Here is a 14658-nt window from a genome sequence, read left to right on the forward strand (position 1 = left end):
TTTTTTCTTTTTTTTTAATTAATCATTTAAAAGCCAAGCTGATTTAGCTAAGTAGCTAGTGGGGATGCTGTCAGATTTGGTCACCCTTTTACTATGGGCTGGCTGAACTACTACTGGCAACAGTGCTACTATCTGAATATTTTCCTTGTTTGAGAGGTTTGGATTCTATTCATGTCACAATTAAGAAGGGAGGGAAATCACTACATAATGAGAAGAAAACATTTCACTCGGAAGAGGATTATTTCCACCAGGGCCCATTCATCTTTACTCTATATAAAGCTGCTTCACTGCTATATATAACTTTTCCTGTCTCCTGCAAACAGTATCAGTCTTGTTGCACCAAGTCACCAGAGAGAGATCAGGTTCTCCTTAACAAACTTCCAAAACCAGCTATAATGCCCATTATGAGCTGTATGATACTAATTACTGGAATGAATTGGCTTTCCATTTAACACAGTTCAGAGTAATACAGTAAGAAAAAGTCCAAAGTGAAGATTATTTTTTCCCTTGTTTCTTAACATCATACTACAGACTGATTTGTTTCCATTTAGTAACTCACAATTCCTTTTCATATTTCAAAGCATTGCTCTGAGAAAAAAACATTGCTTTTTCCTATGGCTGCAGCTGGAATTTTTCCCTCTGGAGCCCTGACCAGTTGCCGGTTTGAAGTACTCACAGCCTAGAAATTTAAAAAGAAAATAACCTACAACCTCAAAACAGAGGCTTCAAAGGTCAGGATAAAAGTGACAAAGTTCATTCTGTGTACGAATGCTCTGTATCAACAAATAGTCCTCTGTATGCAGAGGTATTAGCCTTGTTTCAAGTACGTAGTCAAAGAAAATAGTAGGTTTCAATTCTGCTGCCTAAATATGGGTGATAGCCCCTGTTAAGATGCTTTGAGTTATTAAAAAAATCCATGTGGAGCTGTCAGGTACAGACCAACCGTGAACCAACAGGATCTCATCTGGAGGCCAGCAGAAGCAGCTAGGGGTCTTCAAGATACCCCAATGCATTTTAAACAGTACCAGATGATTATGTTTAGACACACAAATCAAGTCCTTAGTGCCTCCTCTCCCACCCTTCCTCATTCCACAAGTCATATGTCCCACTCCCAGGGCTTCTCCTTTCCTGCACTTCCTTCTTGTCAATTCAGAAGACTGTACAACCAGCAACTCATTCAGACTTAACAGAGTCTAATGTTTCTTTCCCTCTCTCCTACAGGGCTGTGATGGATTCTCCCTCCATGGAAGAGACTGGACATCTTTCAGAAAGACTCTGTACAGTTCAGACAGACACTACAGCTAAGATGTCATAAGAACACTATGAAACTGTACAAGCCTTGCCATGCTGGAGGTCAGATCAGACCAGCATTTCTTAAATTTTCAGGTTGGCAACTTCTTAACCAAGAGGCAACCAAACTGAATATCATTTTCAACTACTGTAAAAACAAGACCAAAACAGTACTAATTATTGGTTTCATTTTACAGATGGAGAAGGAAACATTAGCTATGCTGCTTGCTGTAGCATAACAATTCCAGGCCAGAGTTGGACAGGTGGCAGGAAGAGGCCGCCTTCCTAGGGAGAAAGACAAAGTACAAGGGCAGGAATTGTGAAATTTGTAGCAGAACTAAAGCAGAGAATGCAGGCAACAACATGAAGGTTCTTCATAAAGGAGTGAGAGAGACAGGAGGAAGGACAAATGGAGGGGAAAAAAGCGGTAGCAGCAGAAAGAGTGCTGACGAAGATGATGCAAGATCAAGCAGGGCAGAAGGCAATATGGCAATGAACAGGTTAGGAACATGTCAAAGAGTCAAGCTAATAGTAAAGCAAATAAATCAAAACAAACAGTTCATCACTACTGCTCACAGCAAGTCACTTGGCCATCCTACAACAGCATTTCTTGCCTTTATTCTGGCCCTGCAATGCCTCACAGAGCAACAGGCAGCAGCACTCTCCCACCAAAATATTCACACTCAACAATCAGGGAACAGAGCAGAGGTACAAGTTTCCTTAAAAATCAGAACAGTTCCCTGTTGAACAACTTCTTTACATGGCTATTTTTTACATCATAAGAAAGAGTTTAAATTCTTCCATGACACACTTTAAAAACTGAATCCTGTTCTCCAAAAGTGTTCAAAGAGAAAACGTTAATGGTGCAATCTTGTCCTCCATTGTGTAGCACATACACTAAATCACTTGGAAAATCTTTTTTCCAGTTATGCTGCATAATGAAAAAAAGACCATGTAATTTCTGCATTAACCAGGTAATTAGTACCTTGAACATACCTGTACAAGGAAAAAAAAAAACCCAACCATAAAACATACCAGATGTATTTGCTGTACAGCAAATCTACAGAAAAAGAGACTTCCTTAACTCTGGGGAAAAAAAAATTAAGCATATATTTTACCACTATAGTGCTCTCACAAATTGTAGTATTTATAAATTAAATATTGATTCATATCCACTGACCTCAAGACAAAACAGCAAGGGGATTTACCATCACCCAGCAATATGTTCCGCAACATATGCAGCCATGTCCCAGAGTGCTTCAGCTACTCCTATTTCTACCTTTCAGGACACTTTCAATGGGGAATTGAAAGCTTTCCGAGAAGCCCAAGTTCTTCCCAACCCTATTTACAGCTCTCCATCACTAAGCTGCCTTAGAATCATAGAAAATCATAGAAAATTATTTTCTATAATTTACAATTAGATAGAGAATATAGATAAATTTATACAATTTATAATTAGATACCTCTTCTTCCCAGGTCTGCACACTGTAAAAGTTTAATGGTACAAATGACACTTAACTTAAGCTCAGGGGTTGGAATGGAATGGAATGGAATAGGATAATTTCAGTTGGAAGGGATCTACAACTATCCTCTTGTCCAACTGCCAGACCACTTCAAGGCTGATCAACAGTTAAAGCATGTTATTAAGGGCATGGTCCAAATGCCTCTTCAACACTGACAGGCTTGGGGCATTGATCACCTTTCTAGGAAGCCTGTTCCAGTGTTTGGCCACCTCTCAGTAAAGAAACACTTCCTATGTCTAGTCTAAAACCACCCCTGCTGCAGCTTTGAACTGTTCCCACATGTCTTATCCCTGGATACAAAGGAGAAGAGATAGGCACCTCCCTCTCCATCTCCCTTCCTCAGGAAGCTGGAGAGAGCAATGAGGTTGCTCCTCAGCCTCCTTTTCTCCAAACTAGACAAACCCAAAGTCCTTAGCCATTCCTCATCTGCAGGACATGTCTTTCAGCCCTTTCACCAGCTTTGTTGCCCTCCTCTGGATGCATTCAAGGACCTTCACATCCTTTTTAAATTGTGGTGCCCAGCACTGCACACAGTACTCCAGGTGAGGCTACACCAACGCTAAATACAATGGGATAATCACCTATTTTTGACTGGCTGGTTACACTGGGTGTGACGCACTCCAGGATGCAGTTTGCCCTTGTGGCTGCCAGGGCACACTCTATATTGCGCCTGCTGTCAACCAGCACCCCAGGCCCCTTTCTGCAGCGCTGCTCTCCAGCCACTCCTCTCCCAGTTTATACTTGTGCCTGGCATTATTCTGGTGCAGGATCCAGCATTTGGACTCATCAAATTTCACGACACTGATGACTGCCCAATGCTCCAATCTATCTAGATCCCTCTGCACAAGGCCTCCTGTCCCTCAAGAGAGTTAACAGCACCTCCCAGTTTGGTATCATCAACAAACTTGCTAATGGTTAATAAAACATTTTTTCTCTTACCTAGGCAGTTCCAGCAGGAGACTCTGCCCATGTAAGACTCAAACTAACCCCAGGAAGATCTCCTCTCCACTTATGAAATAAGGAACCTAGGGCAATCAGTTTGCTAATTGTCTTGAGTGCCTAAAGTGGAATGAATCCAAGCAAAGTGCCTCTGAGTTAGGCGCTGTGTGTCTGACCCTTCAGACACCTGAGTTCCTTTATACAACTCATAGCGGTTACAGCAATTACATGGTTGTCTAAGTCATTAGACTTAGTCATAGGTCAGTACTCAGAATAAAATAAATTGAGTTGTAAAGTGAGTTCTCATAGAAGCAGTAAATGCATCCCACTAAAACTGTGATACTGCAATGTCGTTAAGGGGAGGAAAACCAAGACCCAGAAACCACAAAATCTTCACACATGTGGCTCACTTATGCGTCACACATGAAGTTTTGTCAGTCTTTCGTAACTGGAGCCTTATAAAGTTTCCCAATTCCAGTACGTGAAGTATTCTGGAAAAGGAGATTCTATGGCCCTCCAGTAGAAACACTTGGGAAACTGGAAGACTATGAACGTATGGATAACCTTGCCAGCTCAGACAAAAAGACTGCCTAGCTCAGTATTCTCCTTTCCAACAGCAGTCACAAGCAGATGTTCAGGAAAGAGTAAGATCAGGGAAGTACAAATAGCAATTTCTTGAGTATTTCCTAGCTTCTATTTTCAAACCATGGGATTTTCTTTCATGGAGCCCCTCTTCAAGTACTTGTCCATGGCTCTCTTTAGACCCGTATAATCTTTTTGCACCTACCGTCTCTTCTGACAATGAGTTTCACAAATCTACCACTTGCTACAGTAACAGCGATCTTTTTGTGTTCTCTGCACCTGTCTCCTGCTAACCTCACTGGGCGGCCCTTGAGTCTTGGTTGGAAAAGGCAGTCAGCCCATCCACCCCAAATCATTCACAACTTAAAGTGTCACAGCTGTCCACAGGTAAAGAGTTCTTGCTTCTCTAATCATTCCCCATAGGGAAACTATTCCAGTCTCAAAAATCCTCACAAGAAAAAGCTCTACACGTACAAAGACATTTTTTTCTGCACTGCAAAATGGATTAAAAATAAATATGTGATAAAAATACAGAAATATATTTTGTATTCACCCGCCATAGAAACACAATTAAAATCCTTACTGCATGTCTTTTTAGAATTAAATAAAACCCAATGCTTTATTCGCCCCTTATTTTAACTGGTTTTAAAAATGATATTATAGTCTTCAAAAAATCTGCTTTTTTTTAAGTCCAGACTTATTTTTAAAAAATAAAATTAATATAAAAATTATTAGTTCAAAACCCTACACAAGCACCTTCCACTTCAGAGTATGATGTGGGGAAAAAGCGCATATCTACAAGCTAAGTAGAACTTCTAACTGTGGAAATTGGTTATTCAAATGAGAAAAATCCCCAATTCACATTAATTACCAGAACTGTCATCAAACGGCAAACAAATCTACTGTTCCAGTGCATTCAGAAGTCAATACAAGCCATATAAGACCTAAAAATTCTTGTTCATTGGGTGACAAAAAGGTTCCTCCAGATTCTCTACAGCTCCCAATAGTAACAGAGGCTGCCAAGAAGTCCATGGAGCCTACAACTGGCAAGAGCAACCACAGACATCTGACTGCATGTAAGTACAGTAAAAAAGCCTGGTCGAAACCAGCCAAGTAGTCAAGAGCGTTAGGAGAAAGTGGTTCCTATAGAGAACACTAGCTGATTCATTACAATCTCAGATGAAGAGCACTAGATTCAAATGCCAAGGATCTCTGGAAATGGACCTCAGTGACATAAGAATTGAACAAATGAACACAGGTCCCTCTGATACAGCAACACATCTGAAGCACCTGAATGTCCTCAGACACTCCTACCATATAGAGAGTTCGAAGGGATGACCACATAGATGATGGAAGTGCTTTGCCGAGGGTTGCAGGTCCTTTGTCCCCCCACACACACCCCAGCATAGAGCACTGACACTAACATACTGCTCGGTAGCTCACACAGCACCTGCATAGTAAGTTGGTCGGTATTTCAACAACAGAATTCTTTTGAAAAAGTAGGATGTCTTTTCAACAAAAATAATCACATTTGGTTTAGTTCACTCTTGTTATAACTAGACAATATATGAAACAATTTTTTTCATTTTTTAAAACATCTACATTTGAAATAGAACATTTTCTACAAAACTGACACTGTCATTAAAAAGCTTTTTAAACTACAGCCTTCAATTTTCACTCCCACTTGAAGACATTTCACATTTCATTTATAAACGAAAAACCCCTAAAATGTCCCACACAGAAAATTCTTATTTTTCTTAAAACCTTGATGAAGTACGCAACCCTTCGCAGTGGTGACAGCAGCATATCAGAGGATAGTCCTGAGGCTTCAGAGAACACAGATGTGTTCTCTGTATCAATACATCCCCCTCATACACACTCCTTCCACTGCTGTAGCTAATGCTGTTTTGACTCTTCCCTCAGAAAATTCTTTAAAACTACTGCAAAATCACTATAATAAAAAGACTACAGTGTTTTCATTTTTAGTCTTTCCATACACCTGTCAGACTATTGTCCCTAACCTTCCATTTTCCAGTAAAAAATATAAAAAAAAAATTCAGCACTCCTTCAGGTTAAAGACAGTAGCACATCCTTAAACATAATGATCTTAGTGTTCCGCTGAACTGGGAACAAACATACCTACATTCATATGCAAATCACATTGTCAAAAATATTTACACCATGGAGGGTTTTGAAATTTTCCTTATTATATTTACATTAAATAAAATTAACCTTATTATAGCACAACAAACTTTGCAAACTATTTCCTATAGCATCGTTACAGAATAACTGAAGTTTTCAAGCCATTTTTTGTATTAACAATTTTACTATAAATTCTTGATGAAAAAATACAATTTTTCTTGTGACTATTCCTCCTGTTCTATTCCAAAGAGATCCATACTGGAACGTTCTTATTTCCAATGAGATACCTTTAAAGGATATGCCACAGCATAGTGATAACACATACAGCATGTTGAGCTGAAGGACCGTAAATTGCAATTGTGAAAGATATTCTGAAGCAGATACAGTCACTATTGCCTGCTGCTTCCTGGCATCCCAGTAAACTACCTAAAGTAATGATCGGAGTCCCACTGCTTGTCCTTTATATTCAACATTTTGTTCCTTCTACATTTTTTGCACTGGTAAGCCTATAACTTCCTTTATTAAATCATCACTACATACCTGAATCCAGGTATGAAAGGACATACACAAAGTCTGACGCATGTTCCGTGTTTAACCCATGTGCATACTCCTCCAGGAGAACACTGCCTGTAACCCATCATTTAAAGATGACAAGAAACAAATGCCACAACATTCTTATAAAATATTCATGCAACACCCTCATCTAGCAACTTTAATTACTTTATCTATGTCCTACACCATGAGCTGTAAGACTAATAAAGCTACTCAGTAGGCAGGGGATTTAATGAAATATACCCTGAGTTCCTAGGAGGATCACCTGTGATTCCAACTCCAACACTTCTGATCAAATACAAGCCCTCTTTCTCCTGCTGAGCAATAGGTTTTTCTGGATCGTGATCAAAGGTGCTCCGAAGGAGGGAGGGTGTAAAGTACTCAAGTGTGTAGGAGAACAATTGATTGTGGTGAAAGGGAGGAGGAGAAGAAACTATTTAAAAAATAATAGAAATTGACAGCTTTTACATTTAGGTCACCTGAGCAGCAAAACAAGTTCACAGCAATTCTTTCAATAAGAAATAATACAATTAAGCATATGTACTAATCATCATTAATAAACCACATAAGCCAGCATAAAAAATTACTGCCTTGCACCGTTACAGGTTCCCAGTTACCACAAATATTTTCATTTCCGTTCTCCATCTAAGGCCGAGACATCAAGATACCAACATTACAGAATAAACAGCATCCAAAAAACCCAGCCCACTTATCAGTGAAAGGTCTCACGTTCTCTTCCTAGAGTCCCACTGCCTAACACATGTAAGTACTGTCTACTTCCTGCTCCTTTCAGTGCAAGGCTGGAAAGGGGACAACTGGACTTCCCTTCCTCTGCAAGGAAGAAATGAAAAATTCCTTACATATTGATCCTTCTAAGGAAACATTCCTTCTTAACCCTAACATTTCTTACCTTGAAATCCAGTACATTCCAGTCTTAAATTTCCTTAAAAAAAGCTGACTTAATCTCCTGTCTCTGGGTGAACTTCATGTTTTAGGCAAAATCTTACCTAATTTTGGCAGGGAATATGGCACTTTAAAATAATCTTCATAAAATTCAATGAGTCTCCTTGTAATATTTAGAGCATAGTCGCCCGATCCTCTTCGGATTGCATCAGGCCTTGCATATAACCGCACCTGTTAAAAAAACAAAGTGGAAGACTGATCATTTCAGCATCTACATTTTAAATCTATTCTACCTGCGGAGGTGAACTATTCTAAGGTTGTTGTGAGGTGGCAGGATTATTCTCTTCGAGCCAAATGTGACTTTTGCATGTTTGTCAAAACACGTCATAGCTGAAAACCAGAACTTCCACAATTAAGGTTACAAAGTTGAGAAGTCACAATCTCCTACTTGTTTGTGTTGCCAAATAAAATACTTAACACTCCTTGCATCAAAATAAATATTCAAAGAAAAACACTTACATGTGTTTGCTAGAGATATGATGGGAGAGTGGATTAGTATAATGGTTCTCTGCCTACACTGAATGTAGGCAGGATGCAGTGGCTCAGTAGGAGAGAAGTTCACGGTTTGTTAAAGGCACATTATATCAAGCCCTGAAAGTATTAGTAGACTGTGGAGAAAAAAAAAATATTCATTCTCTTTTCTTTTCTCTGGCAGTGACACAGTTAGTCTTGATGAGCTATGGAAGACTGCAAAAACAACCATTTATAAGCTCATTCATGTACACAAACAATTAACATTCCTGAAACCTCCATGACTGCTTCAGGCCTCTGTTTTCAGAAAGCAGCAAGTTAAAGCTGTTTATACAAGCCACAGACTGCTGTGTTCAGTATAAAACAGCTCACACATCTGACTGTGTGGAGCACCCAAGTGAACAGAACTCACCTTCATAATTCAGTACCCAAGTGTGACCAGCTTCCCTTCCCATCAACAAGGTAGCAGAAAGCACTGCCAGGTTATTCATTATTCCCTGTCCTTACAGTCCTTAACACTTCCTTAGTGCAAAGGTGACATGCAGCTAATGAGAACCGTTAACCAGGAAAGGGATAAAAAGGAGAGACATTTTTCGCTCTCCGTCCTCATACACAGCCTGATGGACATAGCCAAGGGGAAGCAGTGTGCACGTTGTCTCTAGTGGCTGTGGCAGAAGGTCTCTCCCTCAAGTACATAATGACCTGATACAAACGAGACTTTACTAAATGTCAGTCCTAATAATAATATCTGACTCGCTAATACTTTCTGTGGTAGGATTAAATCCCAGCCAGGGTTCTGAGGAAAGCAGCAGGGCAGAAACCAGAAAATATCAATGCAAACATGAAGCAGAAATATGAGTTTTGAAATGTTTCTAAATGCTCTATTCTGGACCAAAAAAAAGCCAATGAGATTTTCGGCCTCAGTGAAAGCATTACCAAGTATTGCTTTACTGCTCTTTTCCTGAACCAGTTCAGTTATCCGAGTGGAAACCAGACGTCAAAACTCAGTACGTTGTACCTGTCAGTTCTGTTATAACCCACTATCTCTTTGTTTTCAGTATTCAGACACATTATTCTGCTTTGTTACTATGTCCATCTTTATATTTTTCTTTGTGTTGTGTTAGACTCAGTGCACAGTTGTGCTGGTTTGGGCTGGGGTAGAGTTAATTTTCTTCCTAGTAGCTGGTATAGTGCTGGTGCTGTGTTTTGGATGTAGGATGAGAATAATGTTGATAACACATTGATGTTTCAGTTGCTGGTGAGCGGCACTTACAGTTAGTCAAGGGCTTTTCAGCTTCTCATACCGCCCTGTGCCAGCAAGGAGGCTGGGGGTGCACAAGAAGCTGGGAGGGGGCAGAGCTGACCCAAACTGGCTAAAGGGATATTCCAGACAATACAACGTCATGCTGAGCAAAAACCTGAGCGGGAGTTGGCCACCTAGCACTGCCACTGCTCAGGAACTTGCTCGGCATCAGTCAGCAGGTGGTGAGCAATTGCACTGTGCATCATTTGTTTAGTATATTCTTTTATCATTACTATTATTTTCCTGTCCTTTTTCTGTCCTATTAAATTGTCTTTATCTCAACCCGTGAGTTTTACCTTTTTTCCAATACTCTCCCATATCCCACTGGGTTTGGGATGAGCGAACGGCTGTGTGGTGTTTAGCTGCCTGCTGGGTTAAACCTAGACAACAATCAACCATACATAGTTATAATTTGTAATGTAAAACAGATAACACTGTAACCTAATGAGACATGTAATAAAGCAGACCTCATAATCACCACCTGAAAGCATATAAACCATTATCTGAACAATTCCAAGTCACTATTTTTGTTTATTGCTTCCTTCCAAAGTTAACAGTGACATGGACATTAAATGTTCCCTTATCTGCTAAACTAAATATATTTTTTAATAAATAGATATTAACCACAGTGATCTTAATTCAAACATCTCAAATCCTTTCGTTTATGGAAGGATGGTAAGAATCACAATTAGAATTGTGATGAACACTGTTTTGTATCATTAAACCTTTATACACAATTTTGCATAATTGCTTTACTGGCACAGTTGACTGTATCAGCAAATTAGGAAAAAAAGAGTCAGCCAACCAAGTGTGGAAAAATCATTCAATTTGACAGTGGCCAAATGTGTCCATAATAAGTAACAGGACAACAGAAGGGAAGAAAAAAAATAGGTACATACAAGAAAAATCAAGGTTCAACTTACTGCATTACGACGTGTGTCTTTTTGCAAATGCAGAAAAGGCATTTAATGGTGTCTGAGACAGAGCCCAGGTACCAAAGCTAAAAAACCGCAGTGCTGCAGACTTTCATTTGCCACCTGCCTAACGCTGAATGTAGTTTTATTTTGCCTGTGAAGTTTCCCTGGGTGCCTCTGTGCCTGCCTAGAACAGCTCCAGACCGCCAGGGCTGCATGGCTCACACCAAGGTCAGCCCTAAGCTGAAATATAGTTCAGAAATTACCCATGCCTTTCCCCAGGTCTCTCAGGGGCTTTGAGGCAACAGGCATTGTGGAAGCATGCCAGCCACCTTCAAATGCTGCGTCTGCTTCTGCCTTTCACCCAACAACCACTGAGTGTGAAAAGCATGGAGGAACCTTAGAGGCTCCATCGCAGACTTACCCCTGGCCTCACCAAATTCCCTCTTGGTTAGCAGAGGACTACTGCAAAGGACAGTCTGTGACACTCTGCCTACCTGGCTGGCTGTTTTGGATGACACGTTCTCAGGTGCCATTCACAATATAATGAGGAGCTTGGTTCAGAGTTCAGTATAAAGGCTGGCACCTATGAGCTTGAAATTGAAGCCCCTAACTTTCACGTGACAATGAACTTAAATATGTATGAGCTTATCTTGACCACATTTTACCTCCAAGCCCCTAAAATTATTTCCTTAGCTTATACATTCTGAGTGCTAAGTAATAAAGACTGTAAAGTTTTCAGATACTGCTCCAAAGAGGAGCTTAAGTAAACAAAACATTATGAAGATTGACGTGAGATTTGTTTAGCATAGTTTTTTTGTTTACTGCTTTGATTTCAAAAGGAAAATAGGTTGTGTTACTTTATGTTGGACTGAACACTAATGCATAATTATTATATACTTTCCCACAGGCTGTATGATTACTACACTAAGAATTAGATTTTAAATTAATTTAAAAATGAGAAAGAACAGAAAATCTTCTGCAGGGTCAGACCTAAATATAAATAAAAGTAGTATGTGTTCTCCCACAAAAGAGAAATGGGTTTCTAGCTTAGGTGCATAGTTCATCACTCACTGCAATAGGACCTACTGCCCTGCAAATATTACCGAAGCTCTTTTTCACAATGTTTGCAAGGTTAAGTTATACTTTTAGTTTCATCCAAGAAAGCGGAGAACAAAATGAGACTGAGACTAATTCTGGATGCCTATCTTGACAACCCTCAAAGTCAAGTATACTTAACAGTTTTCTTGCACACACTTAAAGCACTGTTCCCATTATATCTTATTGCAGTGGTGAATACTACACAGCTTTGAGTCCAGTCACAGGTGCCTTAGTTTGGGTATTAAAAAAATTAGTAACACACGATTAGTGATTAAATGAGACTCTGTCAGTTTATGTGATTTGCTTGGCATCTCATAGCAACTCTGGCAGCAGAGGCAGGGAGGTAATTCAAAAATGGCAGTCAGCCTTGCGGCCACCTGACAGCCTGCACCAAGCATTTTCCATGTTTGGGAATTAATAAGGTGGGGGCTCTTCAGACAACAGGCATATTCACAGCACACTGGTGCTGCCCTGATGCAGCGTAGTTCCCTGTGTGTCTAAATGACAAAAATACCAGTAAAATATTATGAAGGATCGTATTAGTAATGACATTGTCATAATATCTATAAAAATAACCAAGTTCACATGGTCAACATAAATTCTGGATTTTTTTCTTAACTTCTTTGCACATACATTTGGAACTGTTACCAATCTTTCAAGAGAATTTCTGATTACTAAGGAAAAAAAATCCAAACCTCGCATTTCTCTCTCAGATGGAACCAGACTGACCATCACCTTCCTACCACAAGCTTGACGTTTGTACGTTTGCATCTTCAGCCCTACAACCCAGACCTCGCCTTTGATATTTATAAGCTGCTCTTGTTCTTATACTGCACAATCACTGAGGGAGGAGACCAGATACACTTTGCTACAAATCATTTTCACTTTTGTTAACAGCAGAGCAAGAAGTTATTAGAGATCCTAAATGAAACGGCTGCAATGTATATTTTCTCATTCTTTTCTAAAGTGAGCAAAAATGTGAGTTGTTTCTCCTTGTTTCCTTTTCAGAAGGCCTCGACTATTTTCATTAGAACTTTAAATAAAGACAATGCAATAGCCACACTGAGATACCACCACAGAAAAACCACCCTGATGGATTAATTTAAAAATACAAGTAACTTAACTCAAGTTCTTAGAATAAATTTTGCAGCATTACCAGTTAAAATACAAAATTATTCCTGAAACTTATATGGTAAATTCCATGTATTTTGTTACAGGTGATCAATAGCCTACTTCTCTGTAGTTAGTCAAAAGTATTTGTGGTACAAAAAGTGTAATTTCACAAATAATTTGTACACATTACAACATTTCCTGTAGTGACTCTTAATATTTCAGTATTTGTTACATAAAATAAGTCAATGTAATTTAAAAATATTTGTAATACCAGGTCACCAGAACAGATGAAGGTGATTGTAAAATGAGAGCTGTTTCCCATAGTGAGGGACGGTTGTGATATAGGCTAAGAAATGTGCAACAGATTTAGAACAAATCACATCTAACTAAAATCAGGTTATTAACTACTGTGCATGAGAAAATCTTCCTGTCTGCAGCAGATAAAAATTATTCATCAAAAAGAAAGTTTGCACTTAAAAAGAAAAAAGAGAGTTTCTCTTGTCTTATTACTTCAGTGTGTTTCAAAAAATGTGAATAAGTAACTATATACAAGGTACAATGGGTAAATTCTGACAAGTACAAACTGCAAATAGCAATGAACACCTTAATTTCTGGTGATTAGAATGTTCACTAAAAATGTTTCTACTGTACTAAAGACTAATGATAATTTCAGCACATAATAAACACAGGAACGGGTTCAGAAAAAGTAGAACTGTTCTAGTCTAGTCTGACATTTTAAAATCATGACATTTTTTTTCCTATTAAAATTGAGGTACCTGAAAAAAAGAAAAGAATGAAAGGGATGAAGAACGGTAAGGGAAAACCTGCAGTCATTTTTTCACATTCTGTGAAATATTTCAGGTCAAACTGAAGTCTTTGTTCCGTTCTGCTTTGCAGGTGGGAGGAATATGGAATAAATTCAGCATTTTGACCATGAAAATAAAAAGTTAAAATCCATTATTTACACACATCTAATTGAAAAAAGACTGTTGTCCAAACTCCTCCCTCTGCAGGAATTCACCAAAGACGAAGGAAGACCACAGAGACCACAGTACGTTCTCCCTCTGGCACTACAGGAAGACACTAATAACCTTTGCTAGAGCTGCCACAAGCCTGCCAACCTGCCTCCTCAGGGAATTAAGGAAGCTGACAACCTGGCAGAAATCGGGGTGTTACAGCATGAGGCTTGCAGGCCTGAAGTGTACCATACACCAGAGCCCACCTCCTACTTTAGAATTAAATACCCACTCCTACATTTGAAGCCTGCTCTTGAAGACATTATTCTCTATGCCACCTTCTATTTTATGCGTGCATCCCCTTTGAAATCTTCATTCTTACAGTGCTGTTACCTTTTCAGGACAGTGTCACCTGGCTTGATATCAAGACATATTTTTATCCTTTTATTTATTGTGACAGTAAAGTTTGCTGATCACAATAATCCCATGTAATGCCCCCCATTAATTCTTCAAGGCATCTTTTCTTTAAACATTTAGCAATTTGTTCCCGTGTTTTAAGACCACTCCAGTTGCCATCACTGCCTTCCCTGATGCCCTGGGGGGATCACAGCTCATTGGATGAGAAACACTGCTCCAAGGGAATAAAGTACACCTCTTTTAGGAAGGGAAGGCTTGTGAGAACAGATGGCTCATTGGGTTCTAACGACCTAACAGAACACCCGCTCACTTCAACTGAATGACTTCTGTTAACTACAGGGGCTTTAAATCAGACTTCCAGAGGAGGCATGACCAATCCAGCCCTTGGGCTA

General features: G+C 39.4%; 1 protein-coding gene across 1 annotated transcript in view; it reads right to left on the minus strand.

The window, feature by feature from the left end:
* Positions 1 to 14658, minus strand: part of TRHDE (thyrotropin releasing hormone degrading enzyme) — a 216237-nt gene that overhangs the window by 168654 nt on the left and 32925 nt on the right. The window contains exon 3 of the mRNA XM_075080790.1: positions 8036 to 8162. Coding sequence (XP_074936891.1) covers positions 8036 to 8162 — 127 coding nt within the window. The remainder of the gene's footprint in view (positions 1 to 8035; positions 8163 to 14658) is intronic.

This window comes from Phalacrocorax aristotelis, chromosome 1 (genome assembly GCF_949628215.1).
Source record: "Phalacrocorax aristotelis chromosome 1, bGulAri2.1, whole genome shotgun sequence".
Taxonomy (NCBI): domain Eukaryota; kingdom Metazoa; phylum Chordata; class Aves; order Suliformes; family Phalacrocoracidae; genus Phalacrocorax; species Phalacrocorax aristotelis.